This window comes from Hemiscyllium ocellatum, chromosome 19 (assembly GCF_020745735.1).
Source record: "Hemiscyllium ocellatum isolate sHemOce1 chromosome 19, sHemOce1.pat.X.cur, whole genome shotgun sequence".
Lineage (NCBI taxonomy): Eukaryota > Metazoa > Chordata > Chondrichthyes > Orectolobiformes > Hemiscylliidae > Hemiscyllium > Hemiscyllium ocellatum.
In genome coordinates this window covers 48,424,974-48,452,155 of record NC_083419.1, presented here as the reverse complement: position 1 = coordinate 48,452,155, position 27,182 = coordinate 48,424,974, and the positions used below count along the sequence as shown (strand labels likewise).

Here is a 27,182-nt window from a genome sequence, read left to right as displayed (position 1 = left end):
CATGCTATCAATTTTTACAATGAAAGTGCTTGAAAAATCCTTTTAAAACAAAACACTGCTGTTGTAAAAAAAAGCCAACTGGTTTACTTATGATATCACTTTTAAAAGTGGGACCATTAAAAAGATGTGTTTGGGATTGCTGTACCTGTGATTCTACATCCTCCGGGAAACCAGCAATACTCACTGTCTTGACTTGATCCAAAATGGTCAATCTACAAAGACTGGAGAATCAAGTTTTTCTCAACTAGAACATTATTTACAGGGTTGAGATTTTCCCTGCACAAATTTTGTGGATGGTTCTGGAAATCAGAGCAAACCAAGGTAAATTATGGAAGTGTCGCTTATTTGTACTGCTGCATTAATCTGGCTGAACATAATTTCGGCAACTTTTGTTTTGAAATGTAACACAAGATATAGCCCTTGACCACCTCAGTTGTCCATTGGATTTAAGTCATGATACAGCCTACTCAAGAGTTGACGTTTTAAATAAAAATGCTTGTATCAGTTTATATTCATGGTGTACTGCTTAACGGCTGACAGAAAAAGGATCAGAGGCTCAGTTAAACCTAAGTTATGTAATTAAAATTCATTTTGTGGTCACATACAACTTCTTGTTAATATGCCTTTCCTATTCTCCTTTCTGTAGCAGTTCTAAATCAGCATCTGGCCAGACACGTTCATAAGTTAAGTTCATTTCTACTGACACTAATTCCAGGTTGAAGATTGCTCAGTTATGTGGACTAATGTTTCTTAATATTCAAGGAAATTAGGATTGGTCTCTAAAATTTATACAAACCCTTAAAGTTCGTATCAAGTATCCTTAAAACCAATTAGATTCCCCAGATAGACTATCTCCCCTATTCAAAATGGCCACAGCTGTCCAAACAAAAGACTACACTCTGCGAAGTTAAAAATCACACAACACCAGATTATAGTTCAACAGGCTTATTTGGAAGCAGTAGCTTTCGGAGCGCTGCTCCTTCATCAGGTGGTTGTGGAGTATAAGACCGTAAGACACAGCTTTTATCGCAAAAATTTACAAATTTACAGATACAAAAAATGTACCTGAAATTATACATTGGAAAAAACATGGATTCTTTTGTTAAGACTCTTATCTTGTGGAATGGGCATGTTGGTTTCAGTCTTTTCATATGGAAATCCCAGAACTTCCTCAAAGGTACATTCTCAAGTGAACTTTAACAATAGGTGCCATGCTGGTCCAGATAATGCATTGAAGGTGTGTAGTGCCCTGTGTGAGGCTGATGTGCGACAATGTTCAGACTGTACAAATTCACCCCATTGTGCAGGGGTGTGAGTGTGTCTGTGAGAGTTTGCACGTGTATGTGTGAGAGTGAGAGTGTAAAGGGATACAAGTCCGTGAGAGGATGCGTGGGAGTGTATCTGTGAGCGTATGAGAGAGAGCATGTGAGTGAGTGTATGGGTCTGTAGGAGAGGGCGTGTGTGCGCGCGTGGTGCAGTGGGGTCACCTGTAGCGTGACATGAACCCAAGGTCCCGGTTGAGACTATCCCCATGGGTACCGAATTTGGCTATCAGCCTCTGCTCAGCCACTTTGCATTGTTGCCTGTCCTGAAGTCTGCCTTGAAGGATGGTCACCCAAAGGTCCGAGGTCGAATGCTCCCACACAAAAAAAAGTGGGGTAAATTTTACTTTGATCAAAAACTGCATGAATCCATGTAAGATTCTGTAAACCTCCTTTTTAGATTAGAATCAGTCTGAACATTTGGGCACAGACAGCCGCACACAGGGCACCTCACACCTTCAATGCATTACCTGGGCCAACATGGCACCTATTGTTGAAGTTCACTTGAGAACGTAACTTTAAGAAAGTTCTGCGATTTACATATGAAAGAAGTGAAACCAACATGTTCATTCTAAAAGATGAAAGACTTAAACAATCCAGGTCTTTTTCAATGTATAATTTAGGTTACATCACACTGTACACTTTTGCAAAAAATTCTGTGGTTTAAGATTTTATACTCCACAACCATCTGATCAAGGAGCAGCTCTCCAAAAGCTAGTGCTTCCAAATGAATCTGTTGGACTATGATCTGGTGTTGTGTGATTTTTAACTTTGTACACCCCAGTCCAACACTGACGTCACCAAATCATGACACTCTGCAAAGGCATTTAAAAGGGAGACAAAGTTTGATATGCTCTGGATATTATCTTGAGTTTGCACGGTTTATAAAACAAAAATCTTTACTGAATTTTGCTCAGTCATTTGTGATGGGTCTGCCAGTTTGTAATTTGTTCGGTCTGGTTAATTTTGAGAACAACATTGCTGATTACTTTTCAATACTGGTGACTATAAATCGAAATCTATGGAAAAATCTCCTGATATATTGCTTCTTACCCTCTGAATTCAACAATTTATTTTATAGTCAGACATTGAGTTGACACTATGGTTTCCATTGTTTGAAAACAGACTCGACAGTACTCTTTAGTTTTTAAATATGTGGTTTTCATTTTCTTTAAGGTTTTTACTGGACAAGTATTTGAAAAAGCATAAACCGGTTAAACATTCTAAGTGTTCTTTAACTGAAGGTGAGTTAAATGTTCAGTTAAACATTCTAAGCTGTTCTTCAACCAACAAAGTCAGGATGTAAATTGTCACATATCTCCAAAAAACAGGACTTGCACAAGATCCTGGCATAGTTCTTCAATGTTGTGGTTCTGTTCGCCGAGCTGGTAGTTTTTGTTGCAAACGTTTCGTCCCTTTTCTAGGTGACATCCTCAGTGCTTGGAAGCCTCCTGAGCTTCACAGGAGGCTCCCAAGCACTGAGGATGTCACCCAGAAAGGGGACGAAACGTTTGCAACAAAAACTACCAGCTCGACGAACAGAACCACAACAACGAGCACTTGAGCTACAAATCTTCTCCTAAACTTTGAACACCTATGGGCGAGAGACGCTAAGACAAGCCAGGAAACGGGAATCCTGTGCCAACCGCCGAAGTAAAAGCTTCACATAGTTCTTCAATCTCGAGCAATGTGGAGACTGGAAGATTGGACCAAATGTAGCCCAGCCTGCTAGCCTAAGAACAACCTTGAAGACAACTGAATTCTCGTCCTGTTTAAATTCAGGATCAAGTTCTTCATTAATCTAACATTTTACTTTTCCTCGAGGAATCTCGGTTTTAACATTTCACAATTTTGTAACCAGCTCAATTTTCTGCCAAGCAAAATCTTCTTTAGCTTCTTTAAGAACTTCATTAAGGTTATGTTGTTCAGCTAAGAAAGCTTTATATTCCTTTTTATTCAGTTCATAAATTTTGATTCCATTTTATTTTTCTTTTTTCCCCACTGTATTTGAAATCTGTCCAATTCCTACCTATCAAAAGTTTTTAAACTCTAATTTACATTTAAGAAAACCTAGCTAGCTTCACAGCACCTTAATTCAGACAGTTTTACATTGTCTTTGAATGAGATTAATTTTTTTTCTTCTTCAGTCTGATGTTCCAAAGTTGTTCTTAAACTAGCAGGCTGGGTTACTGGCACCTTGTACACCTGAAAACATTTGATCAAATCTTCCAGTCTCCACTTTGCTCGAGATTGAAAAAGTATACCAGGATCTTGTGCAAATCCTGTTTTTTTTTAAGATACATTTTACATTCTGACTTTGTTGGTCTCATAGTGAGGCCTCTTGTGGCTGTCTGTACGAAGAACTGTCCTCCTCTCCACCATATGTCCACCAATACCCAGCCCTCAAAGCAGGGAGTGAGTTTTTATTTCCTGTGGGCCATGTCCTTGGTGACAACAAGACAAGCACCACACTGCCAGGACCATTTCTTGGTTTGAAGCTCTTAAGTGGTATGCATATGATGACAGCACATGAATGCAGAAGATCCAAGTAGTTGTGGGGGTGCTTTCGTCCGTGCTGCTATCTGATTCCTGGTGAAGCACCCCAAGGTTCAATTGCACAATTGATGAGATAGCTCTAAACTGTGGTAGACTTAGCATGAATCTCACTTGACACTTGAATCTCACTGGGCGGCACGGTAGCACAGTGGTTAGCATTGCTGCCTCACAGCGCCAGAGACCCGGGTTCAATTCCTCCCTCAGGCAACTGTCTGTGTGGAGTTTACACATTTTCCCCATGTCTGCGTGGGTTTCCTCCGGGTGCTCCGGTTTCCTCCCACAGTCCAAAAATGTGTAGGTTAGGTAAATTGGCCATGCTAAATTGCCCACAGTGTTAGGTGAAGGGGTAAATGTAGAGGAATGGGTCTGGGTGGGTTGCTGTCTGGAGGGTCAGTGTGGACATGTTGGGCCGAAGGGCCTATTTCCACACTGTAAGTAATCTAATCTAAAAAAAAACAAAATACTTAATCGAAAATCTCACTCACTGTGTCCCTCACTAATTTTCCTATTTGAATGATCAGACAATCATTTATTTCTGTGGAAGCTGAAGCTGAAAGCTAACTTCTTGGTGAACAGAGATGATTTCAATAAATACAAGTTTTTGAACCAACTACTTGAGATTTGAATACAAGTTAACTGTTTGGTTCAGGATTTGATGTAAAAATAAGTTCAACACTGGACTTTCAAATATAATAGAATAATGAATCACCAACATGAATGATCTTTAATGAGTCAGTTTTTAAAGTTACAAAGAGAAGGTTGCCTGTCATTTTGAAATTTCAAGCAAATGCCAGGGCCTACTTTATCTGCCTATGAACCCTAGGTCCTGATCTCATAATGAAGCCAGTGTAACTATGTAACCCAAAGAGGAAGTTTAAAAAAATCACTGTAATATTTACTTCATCTCAACTTTAATCAAAATACCAGATTAGATTCCCTATAGAATGGAAACGGGCCCTTCAGCCCAATAAGTCCATACCGACCCTCCGAAGTGTAACCCACCCACACCTATTCCCCTCCCCTGTATTTCCCCCTGCCTAATGCACCTAACATGAAGGACAATTTAGCCTGGCCAATTCACCTGACCTACACTTCTTTGGACTGTTGGAGGAAACAGGGGCACCTGGAGGAAACCCATGCAGACATGGGGAAAATGCGCAAACTCAGTTACCTGAGGCGGGAATTGAACCTGGGTCCCTGACGCTGTGAGGCAGCAGTGCTAATCACTGAGCCACTGTGCCGCCAATCTTTCATATCAGAAAATAACACTTCTCAATATTGTGAAAGCATGCCAGAAAAGTTAAATACAAATTGTTAATAAGTTTCTTGGTATTAGAAATATAGTCACACTAAAATGTAGGAAACATGACAGCTATTTTGCACACAGCAAGTTGCAAAACAACCTTGTGATAAAGAGCAGATAATTTTTTGCCTTTATGATGTTGAATGAGGCAGAAGTTTTGGCCAGGCCACCAGGATAACTTCCATTTTTTTTTGGACATGGTGTCACAGAATCTTTAACACTGACCAAGAAAGTCAATGAGGCCTCAGGTTAACATCTTATCCAAAAAATGATGCCTCCAATAATGCAAGACTCTCTTAATGATTGCACTAGAGCATGATTACGATTTGTGCTCATGCCCTGGAAAGGGACTTGAATCTGGAACCTTGTGGGAGAGCAAAACATTACAGTTCATTTTATTGTTTCAATTCTTGACATTCTGGAGAACTGATAGACAACAAGGACATGAAATTTAAATAATGAAATACTTATCTTGCTTTTTATGGGGTAGTAGTATGAAAGGACATGCTCAGCTGTGGTGATTAAAGTGCATCAAAAGACGAGGGTATAAATTGCAGAAAAGGATACAAGGATTGTTGTCATCGATACTGCAGTTATCCAGAATGATTGGAATACCACCTAATTCACGGACCTGTACAGAACAAAGTAAAGATTAAACTCAAATCTTGCATTATTTTTCAAATTGTACTTTCAGACATCAATTGCGCTGTTGAAGCTGAGCAGCATTTCAGACCTTTAAACTATTTTTCATTCATTTCTCAAAGGTCAGAAAAATCACCTTTGGGAACCTTGTGGGAGAATGAAACACGACAAGTGGCCTATTCTCCATGGTATTGGTCAACCACTTCAGCTCTGCTAAGGTTCAAATAACTTCAACCCTTTCTCACAGAAAGACTGATAGCCACTTTAATACCAGCAAGCAATCTGTTCAGACAAATTCTCTCAATTCTGACAGCTTCATCAGGTTTTGCCAAGGCCATTAATATCGCTATAGCAACCTGCTTCTGGATTACATGACCAATCAGCAAGATGGACAGGTTGATGTGTTGCATCAAAGAAAGGATTTCAAATTAAATGAACCTCAATGTGAATTACAATGGCTCAACTAGGCAAGAATGTTTGAGGCTGCAGCAGCCATTGGAAAGGAGAAGAAACTTGGGAAGCCTGCTACAAGATTTGAAAACTGTAATGACACACTTTTTCATAGGACAATCTCTCAAAGTAGTAGGCATGGATGATGTCCTATTAAGTTTCACTGATTAAAGGCTTTCCAGCCATTCAGTTCACCTTAGTGTCCCAGTTGAACGGCTCACAAGTCAAAACAAAAAGGTGTCCTGACTGTTAAAACTCAAATTGAGGGTTGAAATAACATTTCATTACATGTAAAACATTTAAACATCTTAATGGTTAGTTACAAGAGAGTCCCCAGTTGTCGAACCCACCTGGATGAAACAGGGAAGAGGGTGCAAACTTGTTGGGATCCAGACCGGATGTCATATTTGGAATTTACATCCTAGCACACAAGCAAACTTGTCTCTTAATGTCTGTGAAAACAAACTCCCCCTCCATAAACTTTCACCTCCATCTCAATGCATGATTGTACTCTTATTTCTCACACAACATTTGTATTATTTGACCACGACAGGCCCATTGATAAAACAGTTAAGAAGGCTGTCTCTACTACCCTCTTTCTTCTTGCAGAAGGAAGCCACACACAAGGAGAGAAGTTGCTTGAGGAAGGCATACTGGATTCATGGGCAAGTCAAGAGTATTGAAGATATCACATTTTCAGCAGATCTTGACGGTTCTTTCTTGCAATGTGATTCACGTTTGGTGCATTTTCCACCAGAATAAAAACAGTTTAGATTTAACACAAAGTTCATCACTCAACAAAGTCAAAAGAAAACGTTGCATCCTATTCAAGTATTAATACTAACAATTTAATGCATTAGGACATTACATGCCTGTTGTAAAAACACTAATGACTTTTCTTCCTCATGTTCTCTCCTCTCTGAAGTCTTTCCATGCCATTATTACCTTGGGGAGGAGAACAGGCATTACATTTATTTCTCAGCTGCTGCTAGTGCTATCTACAAGTTGGTTGCTAGAGTTGACAGAATAATTGTAATTACTAATCTTCAACTCTTCTCTCCAGTAATTGCATGTTTTCTTTGCATGGGAAAACAGGATTCTTTTCTGATATCATTTCGTTTACTTTTGTTGAACATACAGTTCGGACTGTTGCTAAGTGAAAGGTACAATGCATTAAAACATGTTAATTTTTTGAGATCCTAAAATGACCTCCAGGTCAAAAGATTGTTATTACAGCCCTGAACTGCAGTTCCTATTAATGTAATATTTATCAGTCTTGGTTTGTTCCCGACTTGGTAAATATAAGTACACAAGTCCACTTAGGAATGTCATTTTCTTTGTGAAGGTAACATATTGCAGAGTGACAGGATTCTGGTGAACTGTCCTATCATAGTCACAACAGTTACTTCCCCTGCTATTAGAAAGAGTAAACTTGAATTAGACCTGACAGTTCTCGTATACATTTCTAAAAACTTAATGAAAAGTTACTAATGGTAAGTTGTTAATGGTCATGGTCTACTGTGAATTGGTTCTGTCAATGATTTTTGATTATTCAAGTAGCTGAAATGAGTCTAGTTTGGCTAAGTTTGGAAAACTGATCCTCAACTAAAAACTAACTTTACTGAAAAGTCTTCCCTATGATTTTGAGAAACATCTTATCTTTCAAATTGGATAGGTTTTAAATGACCAACCTTCTTCACATCTGTGATTGAGTGTTCTTTCTATCTCTCATCATTTTGATCAGGTTCCTAATGCATTCAGCACCAGGCAGCCACTCCTCATGCTTTCACTCTCTTTGGAACACAGGAGTAGGGTAGACTATTCAGCCCGACATTCAATCAGATCATGGCAGATCATATGTCAATGCCACTTTCCTGCACTCTCTCTGTATCATTTGATGTCATTAGTTTCCAGAAATGAGTCTATTTTTTTCATGAACATGAACAATGAATGAACTTCCATAGCCCTGAGTCGATAATTCTACTAATTCAACAGCCTGTGTGTGAAGAAATGTCTTCTCATCTCATACCCGAGGTTCCTTGTTTTAGATTCACCCCCAGACAGATGAAACATCTTATCTACATCCACCCTGCCATATCCCGTAAGAATTTAGTAAGTTCCAATCAGGTCTGAAACTCTAGGAAATACAGACCCAGTTTCCTCAATTTCTCCTCGTAAAACAATTCTTCCATCTCAGTTATTAGTCTGGTGAATCTCCATAACACCCCATCTATGCTGACTATATCCCTCCTTGCAAAAGGAGACCAAAACTGTGCTCAATATTCCTGGTGAGTCTCACAAAAGCAGTTTAAAATTGCAGCAAAATATTTTTACTTATTTAAGCAAATCTCCTTGCAATGAAGGTCAATGTAGCATTTGCCTTCCTAATTGACTGCTGCACTTTTAATAAAGACACTCAGGTTCCTTTGAACATTCTCATTTTCCAATCTCTCAACTTTTTAAGAAATATTTTGCCCTTCTGTTTTTTTTTCCCCTCCCAAAGTGAATAACTCTACATTTATTTACATTATATTCTAGCTGTCTAGTTCCAGTCCATTTACTTAGCCTGCTTAAGTTATCTTATAGGAGAAAATGAGGACTGCAGATGCTGGAGATTAGAGCTGAAAATGTGTTGCTGGAAAAGCGCAGCAGGTCAGGCAGCATCCAAGGTGCAGGAGAATCAACGTTTTGGGCATGAGCCCTTCCTGAAGAAGGGCTCATGCCCGAAATGTCGATTCTCCTGCTCCTTGTAAGTTATCTTATAGCCTTTTGACATTGTCCTCACAATTTATGTTCTCATCCAGTTTTATGATATTAGCAAATCTGAAACATTCCAATTGTTCCCCACATCTAAATTATTATGTATAGTGAACAGCTGTGTGTGGACCTAGCACTCAACATAACCATTGCCAACAGTCTACCATCCTGAGATTGATCCATTTATTCAAATTCTTTGCTTTCAATTTCTAAACTGAGCAATTCTCAGTCTATACTTTCTCACTTCTTCTTGCCTTCTGTTTATCATTCCAAGCACTCATGGATTTCTACCTCTCTCCTTTCCCTTGCAGTTGCCTATACCTCCCCAAAAGTTGCAATACAAAAAAAAAGCTCATAGCTTAATTTGATTCCCTCTCTGCTAATTGGATTTCTACCCAAAATATGAATAGTTTGTGCTTAGATTCAATATCTGGACAATCTTGGGTTAGTAAGTGATAAGTAATATTTGTGCCATACAAGTGCCAAGTAATGACCATCTCCAATAAGAATGTGCCGAAATAAATCTTTCATATTCAAAGATATTATCATTACTAAATGTGTCAGCAATATTCTGGCTATTGCACAATAAAGACAAATAATTTGAGAAAGAAGAGTTCAGAAGATGCACTGCTATACCTAAGGAAATTAAGGATAATATTAAATTCAAAAAACTAGCACAATGCTGCAAAGGTTAGTGGTAGGCCAGAAGATTGGACATTTAAAGAAACTAGCAAAGGACAACTAAACCAAAAACAGAGAGGGAGAAATTGGAGTAACTGAGAAAATAAGCAAGAAATAGAAAAAAAGTACAAAACTTTAACACATATATAAAAGGGAACAGAATAGCAACGTAAACTTAGAGTGTGAAATTGGGGAATTAATAATGGAAATCAATGAAATAGTAGCGACTTTGTACCTGTCATCAGGCAGAAGACACAAAATGTCTCTCAAGTATAGAAGATGATCAAGAGGGAAGAAGGAAATTAAAACAATTACAATTAGTAGGGAAAGAAAGCTATTTGGAATAGTGATGAGACTAAAAGATGACAGGTCACTTGGACATGGCCTGCATCCTCGGACTTAAAAGAGGTGGCTAGAGTTAGTGGATGTATTTGTTGCAATCTTTCAAAAATTACTAGATTCCAGAAAGATACCAGTAAATTAGAAAACCACAAATTTAGCATTGCAAAGAAGGAAAAGAAAGCAGGAAATCAGAAGTGTGTTAGGCTAAAATTTGGAAAATGTTAGACTGAATTATGAAGGAGGTAGAAGCAGAACATAAAGGTCATAACAGAATCATGCAGATTCAACAATGTTTTGTGAAAGGTAAATAGTTGGACAAATTGCTTAGAGTTTTTGAGGATGTAACAACCAAGATGGATAAAAGGATACCAATTGATATAGTGTATTTGGATTTCCAAAAGACAATTGAATTTGATAAGGCATCAGGTGAGAACACTTAATGTAGTGGGTGTTTATTATTATGGACAGAAGAGTGGCTAATTAAATAGAGCTGGGACAAACAGATAATCTTCAGGTTAGTAAATGTAGCTAGTGGAATGCTACTCTTTTTATTTATGATCTACAATAATAATTTGGATGATGGGATCCAGTGTATTGTAGACAATTTGGTGGATGAAATGAGACAATTAGGAAAGCTATTTTCAAAGATGTGAATAGATATAGATAGGTTAAATTAGAGGGCAAAGGAATTGGCAGACTGTGTATAATGATGGAAAATTTGTCCACTTTAGCAGGAAGATACAAAATCAGAACAATATTTAAATAAAGAAAAATTGAAGAATGCTGTTGTACAGATTAATCTGGGTGTCCTCAAAAGTGAATTACAGCGTGTTGGTATAGAAGGTAATTCTCAAATGAAATATTGGATTTTATTGCAAGGTTGATGGAGAAAAAAAGTAGAGAAGTCTTGATACAACTTGACATAGCATTGTACGGGTTAGTTTTCTTATTTAAGAAAGATGCACTTGCATTAGAAGCAGGTTAGAGAAAGTTTGATTCCTTGACTGAAAGAGTTGGCTTTATGAGCATTTTGGGCCTAGAATCATTGGTATATAGAAGAATGACAGATGACCTTATGGAAATATAAGATTCTGAGGAAACTTAACAGGGTACATGCTGAAATGAAGTTTCCCTTCGATTTGAATCTAGAATTATAAGGGGCTTATAAATAAGGCAGAGATCAGAAGGAACTTCTTTCTCAGAGAATCATTTGTCTTTGGAATTCCCTTCTCAGAGTGCAATGGAGACTGCTGGGTCACTGAATATATTCAAGCCTGAGTTAGAGTGATCTTTGACTGACAAGTAAATCAAAGGTCTGGGTGGGGAAAGTAGGAAAGTAGATTTAAGATCACAATCAGATGAGCCATTTTCTTATTGAATGACTTATGCCTGTTTATAATTCTTATGACTTTAGTTCTAAGTCAAGCAATTTTAATAGCACCAGGGAGATCTGGGTAAAAACATTCATACTTTTCACGGTCTAAATATAATCTGAATCAGACTTGTGCTTCCTTTAATAACTTCTTTCCATTAATTAGCTTTCAGTTCTTAGGCATTTTAGAAAAGGAAAGTATTCAAGATTTTATAGTAATTCAAAATAGTGACAGAGTTTGAATTCTGCCCCAGGCCGAAAAACAAAAATCTTGTGACCACCCTTCAGTGCCTCTTCATTGCAGAGATGAGAAATTTGCTGCATAACACTTGAAGAACTGTGAGTCTATAGCAGATACTGTGTTACAGTGCATTGTCAATTCTAGAGATCTGAAAAATTGCAGATCAAATTTTCCATTATTGAATTAATATTTTTTAATTTAAAATACTCTAAACACATAAGGAAACATACCATCTAAAATGTTACCAAGTCATGTATTTAACAAAAATAATACAAAGGACAGCACTCACACTAAAGTAGATTGAGTAATATTGTGACATTGTAACTTAACATATCATTTTGAAATCATTTTGTTCTAAACTGAGAAATGCGATGAACATTCAGAAACTGACTGCTTCTAAAGACATGCAGCAACTAGCTATTCTTAATATGACACTTGATAAACCTCTTTCTTCCAGTCATTACTGTTGATTTTCAGAGATTAATAGGACCTACTTTACTCTAAATCTAAGACTTGCATGGTGATTAAAGATTATACTAATTAGTCATGTTATAAAATAGTTTTTTTTATTACAGTTGTCAAAATGTGAAGTCCACTACTTATTAATGAAGCAACTCTCAGAAAATTGCATGTCATGAGATTCTTTGTCAAGATAAAGGGAACAGGGATTAATTTCATCCATACAACCCTATTCACCAAGCTCCTTCCAAAGCCGTCAGTTCCCACTGTCTGCTCCTGATTTGGCAGTATGGGATGATTTCTGAGAGAGCTCAGCTTTGGGTCACACAAAAGGCATTTCTTCAGGGAGTTTGAATAATTTTTGATGCTGCATGTAGATACATTCTGGACATTAATGCAGCAGGCAGGGTTTAATATTTTAAATTAAGTAATTTCAAATGGTAGAATTTGAGACAACCAATTAGTGTCGCATTTAAGGTTCATAGATTTGTAAATATTAAAGTGGCTTCCAACTGGCTTGTAACAAACAGAATACCCAGCCACAAATAAGCAGCAGCAAACTTATTACAATCTCTCAGTGGGTGTTATCAGAATTTACTTTTTGAATTAGTTGACAGGTGGGCCACCATTTAATGTCCATCCCTTATTGCCCAGAGGGCAGTTAAAAGTAAACCACATTGTTGTGGGGCTGGAGTTACATGTAGGTCAGACTGGGTAGAGATGACAGATATTCTTTCCTAAAAGACATTAGCAAAACAAGTAGACTTTTATGATAATTAGCTTTGGTTACATGGTTACCATTATTGATTTCAGATTTTATAATCTGTCAGAGTGGGATCTGAACTCATTATGCAGAACATGAACCTGGAATTCTGGATTATAATTCAGTGACATAACCGTAATGGCACACCTTCCTGAACTGTTTAAGCAGATGACCCAGACAAGTGAACCCTTAAAATTCAAATTAAGTGCACAGGCAGCAAGAACAAGGATATATACCAATTACATTTTTCTTTAGTTACTTCTTCTTTTAATTGGGGAGTTTAGGCATTTATTTTCAATCTGCATTTCTTATTTTCAATGGTAATAATACTTTTCGCACTTCGGCTGTTTCAGAATAAGACCTTCTTGTATGATATCACTGGCTTTGACGTGCTTCTTTCTGTGTGGTCACATTTTATCTGAAACCATTCCCTCTGAATTGAATTGAATTTCTTGTCACGCGTACCGAGGCACAGTGAAAAGCTTCGTCTTGCGAGCAATACAGGTAGACCACAGAGTTAAGGAGCATAGCTAAGTAAATAATAGATAAACAGTGGCAAAAACAAAAACATAGGTACGGTGAATGTTAAGAGTTTGAGTCCATTCAGTATTCTAACAGTCGAGTAGAAACTGTTTCGAAACCAGCCGGTGCATGTGTTCAGGCTTCTGTACCTTCTCCCCAATGATAGAGGTTGTAGAAATACATTGCAGGGTGGGATGGATCTTTGAGAATACTGGTGTCCTTGACAACTGACCTGGTAGATGGATGCTATAGATGGGAAGTTGGCCTTTGTGATTGCCCAGACCGAGTTCACCACTTGCTGTAACCATCTCAGATCTTGAATGGTACAGTTGCCATACTAGGTAGTGATACATCCAGACAGAATGCTCTCGATGGTGCACCTATAAAAGTTGGGAAGGGTATTTGCCGGTAGGCCAAATTTCCTCAGCTGCCTGAGGAAGAGGAGACATTGTTGGGCCTTTGTAGCAGTGCGTTCACATGATGAGTCCAAGAAAGCTTGCCGTGGAGAACCACACCCAGAAGCTTGACACTTTCCACTTGTTCCACCTTTGTGCTGTTAATGTGTAGGGGGGCAAGTCAATAATGAGTTCCTTGGCATTGAGAGCTAGGTGGGTTGCAGTGCACCATTTTTCCAGGTCTTCCACCTCCCATCTGTATTCTGTTACGTCGCCATCTGAGATTCGACCAACTATGGAGGCGTCATCAGCGAACTTGTAAATGGCATTAGTTTGATATTTGGCGACGTAAACAGTGAGTACAGTAGGGGGCTGAGTATGCACCCCTGGAGGGTTCCAGTGTTGTGTGTTAGTGAGGATGAAATATTGTCCCCAATCATCTCTGATAGTGTCTGTGGGTCAGGAAACTGAGGATTCAGTTGCAGAGAGGGGGCTTGGTCTGAGATCACTAAGTTTCATTACTAGTCTTGAGAGGATAATAGTGTTGAAGGCTGAACTGTAGTCAATGAGTAGGATTCTTATGTAGCTGTTCTTGGTGTCAAGATGTTCTAGGGAGCAGTGAAAGGCAAGTGATATGGCATCTGATGTGGATCTGTTAGTCAGATAGGCAAATCGGACTGGGTCAAGAGTAGTGGGGAGGCTGAAATTGATTAATGCCATGACCAGCCTTTCAAAGCACTTCATGACCACCGAAGTAAGGGCCACTGGGCGGTAGTCATTGAGACATGCTGCATGACCCTTCTTAGGCACAGGGATGATGTTGGCCCTCTTGAAATAGGCAGGGAGTGGCCTGCTGCAGGGAGAGGTTGAAGATGTCCAAGAAGACCTCTGCCAGTTGATCTACGCATGCTCTGAGTGCACGGTCTGGTACTCCGTCTGGTCCCATCACTTTCCTTGGATTCACATGAAGGAAAACTGATCTGCCCTCTGATGCAGTGACTGTTGGGACAGGTTTGTGAGGACTTGTCAGAATAGAAATTCTGCTCAAAGTGAACATAGGTGTTGAGACGATCTGGGAGGGATGTGTCATCATGTGCTATCTTGCACCATCTCTTTTTAGAACCTGTGATGTCATTCAGTCCTTGCCACAGTCGTTGGGTGTCTGTCTGTAGTTTGGATCAGTATTTGTCTTTGGCTGTCTTAATGGCTCTGTGAAGGTCATACTTGGATACCTTATATTTGAGTGGGTCTCCTGAGCTGAAGGCCTCACGCCTGGTTTTTAGCAGCTTCTGTGTGTCCTGATCCATCCAGGGTTTCCTGCTGGGGAACACCTGGATTGACTTCCTCGGCTATGCAATCCTCCACACACTCGCTGATAAAGTCTGTGATGGTGGTGGCGTACCTGTGGATTGTTAGAACATGGCCCAATCAGCTGATTCCAGACAGCACTGGAGTTGATCCTCTGCCTCCTCTGAACAGCACTAAACCTGTATCCTCGAGGGGGTCTCCTGCTTGAGCGTTTGCCTATAAGCCGGGAAAAGAAACATGGTATTGTGATCAGAGTTCCTGAAATGAGGGCGGAGGATGGAACAGTAGGCATCTTTCACAGTGGTATAGCAGTGGTCTAAAAGGTTCGGACCTCTGGTGGGGCAGGTAATATTCTGGTGGTACTTTGGCAACACCTTCCTTAGATTGGCTTGATTGAAGTTGCCAGTTACAATAAACAGGGCCTCTCCAGGGTGTTAGTGGTGGAGTACAGCACATTCAGAGCTTTCTCAACGTTTGCCTGTGACGGTATGTACACAGCAGTTAGTATAACAGCGATGAATTCCCGTGGTAGATAGAAGGAGCGGTATTTGATGGTGACTAATTCAAGGTTTGGGAGCAAAGGCTGCCTAGGGTTGCAGTGTCCGTGCACCACAGTTGTTGATTAAAAATGAAACCCCTCCAACCCTTTGTCTTACCCGAGAATGCTGTACGGTCCATACGATGGATAGAAAAACCATCAGCCTGAAGTGAATGTATGGGTTGAGACAGGTTTCTATGAAGCAGAGTGCGCAGCAGTCTGGCAGTTCATACCAGAAACTCTGTTGTAATTTTATTTTAATGTTGCGCTAGGCCAAAACACCCTTCCTGTATTTCAAAATGGTCTTTCATAGCTTTCATAACACTTTATAAGTTTTGCCCAAACATCTTCAATTAATTTATCAATGAACTTCCCTTCATCATAAGATCAGAAGTGGGGATGTTCACTGACCATTGCACAATGTTCAGTGCCATTCATGACTCCTCAGTTATTGACGCAATCCTTCCCAAATGCAGTAAGACCTGGACAATATCCAGGCTTGGGCTGGCATGTGAAAAGTAATAGTTATGCCACACAAATGCCAGGCAATAACTATCTTCAACAAAATAGAATCTAATCTTTGCCTCCTGGCATTCAATGGGATCACTGTCACCATCATTAGGTTTATCATTTGCCAAAAATTGAACTGCACTAACCATATAAATACAGTGACTACAAAGGCAAGTCAGAGACTAGGAATACCATAATGCGTAATTCAACTTCCGACTTCCCAAAACCTGTCCACCATCTAGAAGGCACAAGTCAGGAGTGTAATGGAATATTCCCCACTTGCTTGGATGGGTGCAGCTCCCACAACACACATGAAATTTGACACCATCCAGATCAAAGCGGCCTGCTTGATTTGTACTACATCCACAAACATTCACTTTCTTGGCCACTGTCATTCAGCAGCAACAGTGTGCACCATCTACTAGATGCACTGCAGAAGTTGATCAAAGCTCCTTAGACAACATTTTGCAAACCCACAACTACTTCCAACTAAAAGGACAAAGACAATATAAATATGGAAACACCAGCATCTGCACATTCCCACCCTGCCCAACCCATGCCATTCACCATCCTAACTCGGAAAGATATCACCATTCAATGCCACTGGGTCAAAATTCTTCAAATCTCTCCCTGATGGCATTTTGGATCTACCTATACTAAATGGATTGCAGTAGTTCAAGAAGGCAGCTCATCACCACCTTTTCAAGGGCAACAAGGGACAGGCAGTAAATGTAGGCCCAACCTGCGAAACCCAATCCCATGAGTGAATTAAAAATCTGTTGTGGTTCTGTTTGCCGAGCTGGGAATTTGTGTTTCAGACGTTTCATCCCCTGTCTAGGTGACATCCTCAGTGCTTGGGAGCCTCCTGTGAAGCGCTTCTGTGATCTTTCCTCCGGTATTTAGTGGTTTGCCTCTGCCGCTTCCGGTTGTCAGTTCCAGCTGTCCGCTGCAGTGGCAGGTATATTGGGTCCAAGTCGATGTGTTTGTTGGCAGAGGCAAACCACTATAAATGCCGGAGGAAACAACACAGAAGCGCTTCACAAGGGGCTCCCAAGCACTGAGGATGTCACCTAGACAGGGGACGAAACGTCTAAAACACAAATTTCCAGCTCGGCGAACTGAACCACAACAACAAGCACCCGAGCTACAAATCTTCTCACAAACTTTGAATTAAAAATCTATTTGGCTTCACATTTACTACAAAACTTTTGTTACTCTTCACACTGGAGGAATATCAACATAAAGCCATAGTTAGCTGGCAATTATTTTACATGAGATTGGTGGCTCATCACTGTCCTTCCTCCAGTTGTTTATCTTAAAACTTGGAAATGTAAACAAACTGAGTTCTTCTCTCAAGCAGGTTCAGGTCCAATTTTCTTTTTGTAAAACAAACCTTTTCATTTCCTGCCACAATTCTAAACCTATGTAACAAGATATTCACTGAGGTCCTTTAGGGATCATTCATTTCTGAAGAAGGGTCACTGGACTTGAAATGTTAACTCTGATTTTTCTCCGCAGATACTGCCAGACCTGCTGAGTTTTTCCAGCAATTTCTGATTCTTAGTATTTGCAGTTCTTTTGATCACAGTCTTAATATTGGAATGAGATCAATTACAGTGTAAACAGGAAACACTTTTTTCAACAGGAAAGATATTTGAAATCTGAAACTGCCTGCTAAGAGGTTGTGGATGTCAATTGAAATTTTCAAAGCCATGGTTCAATAATTTTTGTTAGATATGGACATCAACAGACACAAGAAAAAGCAGGTAAAAAGGTTGTGTACTGACCAGCCATGATTTTATTCAATGGTATAAATTACAGGGCTGCGCAGCCTATTCCAATTCTCAGGCTCCTTTGTGCACCTGATTTATAGTCAGATCAAATTTACATATTGTGCAGGAATGGAAATAATGCATGAGCAACTTTAAGGTTTAGCTGTAATTAAAGAACCACATACAAATCATTCATAGAATACAAAATGGCAGTGCACATGAACAGACCATTTGGTCTACCATACCTGTGCTGATCATGATGCCATTCTAAACTAATCCCATCTGTCTGCACATGGTCCATATTCCTCTATTCCCTGTCTGTTCATCTGTCTGTCTAAATGCTTCTTTAACGTTGCTATCAGATTTGCTTCTAACACCCTCCCCGGCAGCAACTTCCAGGCACCAACCACCTTCTGTGTAAAAATAAAACTTGCTTTGCTTTAAACTTTCCTGTCTCACTATAGAATTGTGGCCTTATTCACACAAGGAAAAAAGCTTTGACTATTTACCCAATCCAAGCCTCTCAATTTTATATACTACTATCAGCCTGAGGTGACTGTCTATGCGGAGTTTGCACATTCTCCTGGTGTCTGCTGTGGGTTCCCTCTGGCTGCTCCGGTTTCCTCCCACAACCCAGAGATGTGCGGGTTAGGTCGATTGGCTTTGCTAAATTGCCCTGTACTGCGCAGGTTAAGTGAGTTAACTGCAGGGATTGTGGGTTTACAAGGATAGGGTGGGATGTTCTTCTGTTAGTCGGTGCTTACTTGATGGGCAAAATGGCCTTTATCTGCACTGTAGGGATTCTATGATCGAGTCACCTCTCAGCTTCCAAAGCTCAGCAAAAACAATCCAATTTTGGCAACATCCTGGTAAATCTCCTTTACAGGAGAAAGTGAGGACTGCAGATGCTGGAGATCAGAGCTGAAAATATGTTGCTGGAAAAGCGCAGGTCAGGCAGCATCCAATTCCTGAAGAAGGGCTTATGCCCGAAACGTAAATTCTCCTGTTACTCGGATGCTGCCTGACCTGCTGCGCTTTTCCAGCAACACATTTTCAGCTCAAGTCTCCTTTACACCCTCTCTACGGCTTCCACATTCTTTCTATACTTCACACAATACTCCAAAGATATCCTAACTAAAGTTTGTACAGCTGGAAAATGATTTCCAACTTTTGTACTCAATGTCCTAACCAATGAAGGAAAGCATACAGCATGCCTTCTTTACCACCTTGTCCACATGTTGCCACTTTCAGGGAGCTATAAATTTTCACCTTCAGATCCTGCTGTATATCAATGCTCAAAGCATCTTGCCATTTACTGTATACTTTCCTCTTTCACTTCATAATTACCTGGATTAAATTTCAAGTGCAATCTCTCCACCCTAATCTTTAATTTGATCTTGTCCTGCTATACCTTTTGATAACTTTCTCGCTATCCACAACTCTCCTAATTTTCATGTCATCTGCAAACTTACTAATCAGACCACCTATATCTTCATCCAAATCATGTATATTGCAAACAACATTGGTACCAGCACTGATCCTTGTGGAATATCACAGACCTCTAGTCAGAAAAACACATCTCTGCAACTATCTCCTGTATTTCATAACTAAGTTAATTCTGTATCCAACCTACCAATTTATTGTGGATCCCATGTTACTTAATCATCCTGACTAGCCTACCATGAGGAACCTTGACAAAGTTTTAGTAAAGCCCATGTAGACAATATCCACTGCCCTACCTTCATCAATCACTATAATCACTTAATCAAAACACTCAAACCTGAGCTCAACTCAAGTATCTAAACTCCAATGCTATGCTCCATGATGGAGGCAAAGGACCAGCTTTATGAGAAGTTTGATACTATCATTAGCAGAATTCCTAAGTCAGATATCTTTAGCTACTGGATGACTTCAATAGAAAAGTGAGTGTGGACCTTGAAGCATGGCCCTCTTGGTTCAACCCATGGTATGAGGAAGTTAAATGAAAACTGACAACAGAACTTTGCTGCTACCTCAAGTATTGTGCTACCAAAAGCTGCTTTCAAGACAAAGTGTGACAAGGTTTCTGGTGAGACCTGTGATCAGCATACCCAACCCACAGAACTACTACAGTGCTGACTATGATCCAGATCGTTCAGTCACATAGCAGAGAAACAGACCTATTGGTCCAACTAATCCACACCGATGTTCTCAAGCTAAATTAGTCCGTCATGTCTGCATTTGGCCCACATTCCTCATATAATTCATATTCATGTACCTGTCCAAGTGCCTTTTAAATGTTGTAACTGTACTTCCATCCACCACTTCCTCTGGCAGTTCATTCCACACACACACAAACCACTGTATTAAAAACAGTTGCCACTCATGTTCTTTTGAAAACTTTCTCCTTTCACCTTAAATATGTCTCCTTGATTTGAATTCCCCCACCCTATAGAAAAGACCTTTACTATTCACTTTATCTATGATTTTATAAACCTCTATAATGTCACCTCTTAAACTCCTACTCTCCAAGAAGAAATGTCTCAGCCCAGCCAGCCTAATCTGGTGTGTACAAGGATTAGGATGCAACCTTTGGAATTTTGTCATTCAAAACAGAACTACCATCCATACATCAACACAAATCAAAACCAACAGTTTCTCAACTCAGTGAACAAGTATTATCGGCATTCTCACACAGCTGCTGGAGAAATGGAGTGTTTTCCAAAGTTGCCCAAAGTGATCTCTTCCTTCAGGGACAAGATAATAGGAAGGTCAGCTTGACAGAGCAACATCAGTAACCTTTGAGATCTGCAGTGGGGTTAAACACTGAAGCTTTTTGGCACTTCTTTTCCCTTTGTTGTTGCAACATACATTCAGGTCATCTCCAGAAGGTGTCTGCTCACATACCCAAACTGAAAGAAGGTTGCTCACTCAACTCACCTGAGATCCAAAGCAAAGGAGCGTCAAGTCTTGATTAGAGAGCCGACTGTGCGGCAAATATCAAGAACACTTTCAGTGACAAATGGAGAGATTCTGTCATGCCTGTAACAAGTTAATTTGATCATCTGTATCAGCAAGACTAATGTCACGGTTTAGGATATTGCCATTCTGCTATCTATCAGCATTGACAAGTACCTTTGGAGGTTGTCACTAATTTCATGTGACCACAATGATCAGCAAACTGTCACTTGTTGCTGAAATTGAAACAAGCATTACAAATGCTACACCTGTTATGTCCAAACTGACTAAGATGTAGAACAATATCAACCCAATCGAGATCAAACTTTAAGTCTACTAATCTTATGTCCTTAGCACACTTCTGAGGTGTGGTTAGACCTGGACAACATTTGCTAGACAGAAGCAGCAGCCCACAGTTTCCACCTTTCCTTTACAGATGCATCCTCAGCATCTCTTAGCATGACAAGGTAATCAGCTCAGAAGTCCTGGAGCATGCTAATCCCATCAGCATGTACACATTGCTAAGGCAACAATAATTTGCTGGCATCACTACATTCATTGAATGGATGACGACCCTATAGCCAAAAATCTTCAAAACAATTAACTGATCACTAGGCCATGACCTCCTGGGTGGTCATACTTCCTCTACAAAGACGCTTGAAAGTGAGGTATGAATATAGCTGTCACTGACACAGAATACTGACGGGCTGTGACCGCTAGAGGCCGACTATTTGAAAGAGGGAACAAATAAAAAGAAGGGCTGACTGAGAAGAGGACTCTGAGAAAACAGAGGTAAGCAAATCGTGCACCTTCAAAGCCCATTAACTTGCTTTGTAGCACAGATGCAGAGACTGCTGTGCCAGATTGGGACTGCTAAACCATTCTAGGTGACATGGAGTTGAGCACAATACAACTGCTAGTGATATTCTAAATGACTGAATGCCATTGTCAGTTCTTAAGTTCCAATATACACCCACTGTAGTGCACTTTTTGTTGCGGAGATGGAGAGAAGCAGTCGATCCAACTATCCAGAACAGGTTAAATAAAAAAATACAGGCAGGCAAGTACACATTTATTGTTATCTGCCTCACGGCTATGAATGCCAAGTATGCTAGGTATGCATTATTCAATTTCAGAACATACTGCAAAGACATAATAAAATGCATTTTACCAATGCTGAGCTCTAGCATGGCTTTGAGAATGATAATGGTTTGAACATTTAGACCACAATTGTGGCAGCCACATTCCGGAGATCGAATTTGTCATTTACATGACTGCATAACCACAGACCATTGTTCTGAACAGGCCTTATATCCACTTACATATCACATTTAAATAGCCAAGGTATCAAAGCCAAACTATAATGCAAATAAATGTGGGAAATTATACAGTAACAAAGGAAACAAATATCTTGTTATGCAATTTTTTTTCTCCTTAATCAGGAAATTCCCCATAAATCTCCCCACTTCATCAACTACCTGTCACGAATCAAAATGGTGGGCAGACAGCCTGTTGTTGTGTCTCTCAGTTTTGTGGGGACTGAGGTGTATTACAATGACCCAAATTGATTTGACCACCAAATGGAAAGCAAACACAATATATTTATTGTGCAAATGTTTTGGTAGCAAAGTATACGGATTCTGAAATGGAGGGAAAACCGGATTCAAGAAATACACAGATGTGCTGCTATAATTTGTTTAATCTTTGAACCTAAGCTTTTCATTCTGCAAGTATGGCCACAAATATCTCCCTACAACAAATACAGTGAGTCACTATAAAGAAAAAAAATTAAAAACAGCCATTTAATTTTTGGCTTATTATATTCAGCATCTACTACATTAAAGTATTTTGGAGACTGGAAATTGTAGGGCATGCATCAATTTTGGCTCTGTTACTGGCAGAATCAAATCTGAGTGCTGGATGTCAGACAGGAAATAAGCAGTCTTACCTATTACACTATCTTAAGATATGAACCCCATGACAGCACAGTCTCAGCATTGCACATTTGAATGTGATCCTGCTCAATGTGAGTTGCATTGTTTTGAGGTTAACTTCCTTCCCAATTCCATAATCAGTCAACTACTAAATGTCAGCTAAACTGGCAAAGATAAAAGGGGCAAAGTCATGGAAAGGATTTGCCATTATACATTACATCAACATAGCTGCAGGATACACAAGATATTTCATAACCAGTTTATTTTTGAAGCAGAAGCACTTACCAATAAACCATGTCAATAATTTTATTATACAAAGTTCTTTAAATATCTACCTGAAACACAAGGATTCACAGCTACTTTGGTTAGCCATTCAGCTCTATTCCAGTCTAGGTTCTCCACCTCATTCAATCCAAAGTTGCCAACATCCATACCAGTGATTGCAACAATCGTCCTTTTCCTACAGTAGAAAATTTACTTCGAGCAATGGATGGCAAGGCTCTTGACTAAATGCATCTCATTTTATGTAACTTTTCTGTGATCCTTTTGATGTCATCTTCCTATACAAGCATTGCAGATACAAGAGCTGCACTTTCACTTCCTCCATTCTCATTGTTCACTGCCTCAAACAGGTCTTTCAAATGAAAAAAAAGCTTTAGATTTCTTTCAATTTCGTATACAGCACGCACTGTTCACATTGTGATCACGTTTTTACTGGACAAACCAAAATGATGATTGGGTGATTGCTCTTTGGAACACCTCCCTCCTTAGCCTTCCAATCTATCAGTCATTTCCTCCCCTCTTTCTCTGTCTTTGCACGTGTATAAAATTCATTACAGCTCTAATGTTTTAGCTTACGTTTCATTCTCCACAGCTGCTGCTGCTTAACTTGCAGAATACTTCCAGCATTTTGTGATTGTGTTCCTACAAATAGTGAATGAAATGAGTTAGCAGATAACAGTTTCTTTTGGGGTGAAAGTTGACAATTTCTAAACAGCATGGAACCTGAAGACATGCAAAGGGCCTTAGTTTTAATTTTAATTTGCTAGCAATCATTTCAGACAATACAGCTCACATTCAATCCCACAAATGCTGATACACAAGCTGGAATATTTTAATTCCGAAAATTCATTATAACCTCAGTGATCAGTTTGTTGCCATTAATCCAAATGCTCACTTCTATAGCACAATTTAAGGTCACAATTATGGTTCTACTGCACAGGTCAGATCTCAGAATGAAATCTGGCTTGATAGATCGTATGTTTTATTTCACAGTTTCTATTAATGTGATGGTCATTCACTGAAACATAGGCACACAAGGCTGTAGATCTTCTTTAATAACAAAACGGAAGTTCATCATGCAAAAAGAAAAAAATAAACAATTCTATTTAAATACAGAACATAGCTCGAAGAATTTTAAAACACATAGCAAGTCAAACTGACTCTCTGTTTCCCAGACTATGGGTTACAGAGATTCAAATTCAGAGACGTTGCCACTCTACACCTGTAAATACTATTAAAACTGGTAGCTTAGACCTTTTCAACTTTAAATAACCTGCAGATTTGTAACCAAACCAAACCGAAAATTTCACGTATTAAACTTGCCTCCTGAGGTATGGATGATAAAGAAAACTATACTTTTCATAAACAGCACTATTCTCCTTTCGAGAAGAGAAAATGCATTTGCTTCTGACCAAAATCGGATCCCAACGACTGTCCAAAAGCTTCTGACCTCCAGGTTTTCTCAGCTAAGATCAATCTTTAATTATCTTGAACCAATGCAAGCTAATGGCCTTCAATATTTATACCACCTGTTGGAAATAACCACAGTAAAAACACTCTAGGAGCTTGTGTTTTCTAATACAAACTGGATTAGGTTACTCTTCCAGAAGGACTATCTGAACTTGTTACCTTTCAGAAAATTGTCTTTAAAAATGTATCCCACACACATACAACTATTTTAAAATCCTAATTCTAAAAAAAATTTATATATAGATCAGATAACTTTCATCAAACCGCCCCACAAAGTAAAAAGAAACCTAAGTGACATTTTCATTTTCCATTCCTCTAAAAGACTTTTTAAATGTTACAACAGTAATAACATGCTGACATGAAGTACACAATACTTATGACAACAGCATTTTACATTAGACAATTTTGATTCTGAACAGCATCCAGTTTCTTTCATAAGTGCTCTTGAAGAAGCATCGACTACAACACTGTCTTTTCCAGGCATATGAATGCTCTTTAAATTGTGTAGCTACAGGATTTTATGCCATTGAAACATCTGGTCCCCAAAAATCTTAAAACAAAACCAAAGATTGTGACTTGTATAAATAAGTTTAGCTTGGAAACAGACCCTTCGGTCCAACCCGTCCATGCCGACCAGATATCCCAACCAAATCTAGTCCCACCTGCCAGTACTCAGCCCATATCCCTCCAAACCCTTCCTATTCATATACCCATCCAAATGCCTCTTAAATGTTGCAACTGTACCAGCCTCCACCACATCCTCTGGCAGCTCATTCCATACACACGTACCACCCTCTGCGTGAAAACGTTGCCCCTTAGATCTCTTTTATATCTTTCCCCTCTCACCCTAAACCTATGCCCTCTAGTTCTGGACTCCCTGACCCCAGGGAAAAGACTTTGCCTGTTTACCCTATCCATGCCCCTCATAATTTTGTAAACTTTTATAAGGTCACCTCCCAGCCTTCGACACTCCACGGAAAGCAGCCCCAGCCTGTTCAGCCTCTCCCTGTAGCTCAGATCCTCCAACCCTGGCAACATCCTTGTAAATATTTTCTGAACCCTTTCAAGTTTCACAACATCCTTCCGATAGGAAGGAGACCAGAATTGCACACAATATTCCAACAGTGGCCTAACCAATGTCCTGTACAGCCATAACATGACTTCCCAACTCCTGTACCCAATACTCTGACCAATAAGAAAAAGGAGGAAGCATATGTAAGGTATAGACAGGATAGATCAAGTGAATCCTTAGAAGAGTATAAAGGAAGTAGGAGCATACTTAAGAGGGAAATCAGAAGGGCAAAACAGGGACATGAGCTAGCTTTGGCAAAATTGAATTAAGGAGAATTCAAAGGATTTTAAGGAGAAAAGGGTAACTAGGGAGAGAATCGGGCCCCTCAAAGATCAGCAAGGCAGCCTTTGTGTGGTGCCACAGAAAATGGGGGAGATATTAAATTAATATTTTGCATCAGTACTTACTGTGGAAAAGGATATGGAAGATATAGACTGTAGGGAAATAGATGATGACATCTTGCAAAATGTCCAGATTACAGAGGAGGAAGTACTGGATGTCTTGAAACGGTTAAAGGTGGATAAATCACCAGGACCTGATCAGGTGTACCCGAGAACTCTGTGGGAAGCTAGAGAAGTGATTGCTGGGCCTCTCGCTGAGATATTTGCATCATCGATAGTGACAGGTGAGGTGCCGGAAGACTGGAGGTTGGCAAACGTGGTGCCACTGTTTAAGAAGGGCGGTAAGGACAAGCCAGGGAACTATAGACCGGTGAGAACCTGACCTCGGTGGTGGGCAAGTTGTTTGTTTTACTATTGTTGCTGATGTAGATTTTAAGCTGATGTAGATCCAACATAAGACTATGTCTCTTTTTCCACCATCAAATATTTCTGTTCAAATGTATTCAGTTTAAAAATACCTGACCGGCCGTTTGATCCTCATTTTGTCAACTTCTTATAAAATGGCAATCACACTGATGTTACCGGTATCAAAAGCCAGATTGAATGGCTTCTCATCATTCAATGCTACAAAAACTGTAAGGTTGTCATTCTTGTATTTATTCAAATTTTCTGCCTTTCTTTAACAAATTTGTCAAACAGCCACAGTAGTGATGATGTTTGAAATAAACATTCAATAAAATCCACTCATGCCAGCAAATTGCAAAATGTTGTCTCTTCTCCTGGGACTGAAAGTCCAAAATAGCTTTTACTTTCAGTTCTTTATGTGTAGAACAGGCCCTTCGGCCTAACAAGTCCACACTAATGCTCCGAAGAGTATCCCACCCTGACTCATTGCCCTACATTTACCCTTGATTAATGCACCTAACTTGTACATGCCTGAACACTATGGGATAATTTAGCACGGCCAATTCACCTAACCTGCACATCTTTGGATTGTGGGAAGAAACCAGAGCACCCGGAAGAAATCTATGCAGACACCGAGAGAACATGCAAACTCCACACCGACAATTGCCCGAGGCTGGAATCAAACCCGGGTCCCTGATGCTGTGAGGCAGCAGTGCTAACTGCTCAGCCACCATGTTGCCCCCTAGTTGCTACTTGACCTGTCCCATAGTGTGGCCCAAATAAGTAATTTTGGTTTTGGAAAATCAAC

The 27,182-nt window shown here is 39.6% G+C and overlaps 1 protein-coding gene across 1 annotated transcript in view; it reads right to left on the bottom strand.

Moving 5' to 3' along the window:
- Positions 1–27,182, bottom strand: part of atxn10 (ataxin 10) — a 209,004-nt gene that overhangs the window by 23,436 nt on the left and 158,386 nt on the right. The window contains exon 10 of the mRNA XM_060839545.1: positions 5,749–5,812. Coding sequence (XP_060695528.1) covers positions 5,749–5,812 — 64 coding nt within the window. The remainder of the gene's footprint in view (positions 1–5,748; positions 5,813–27,182) is intronic.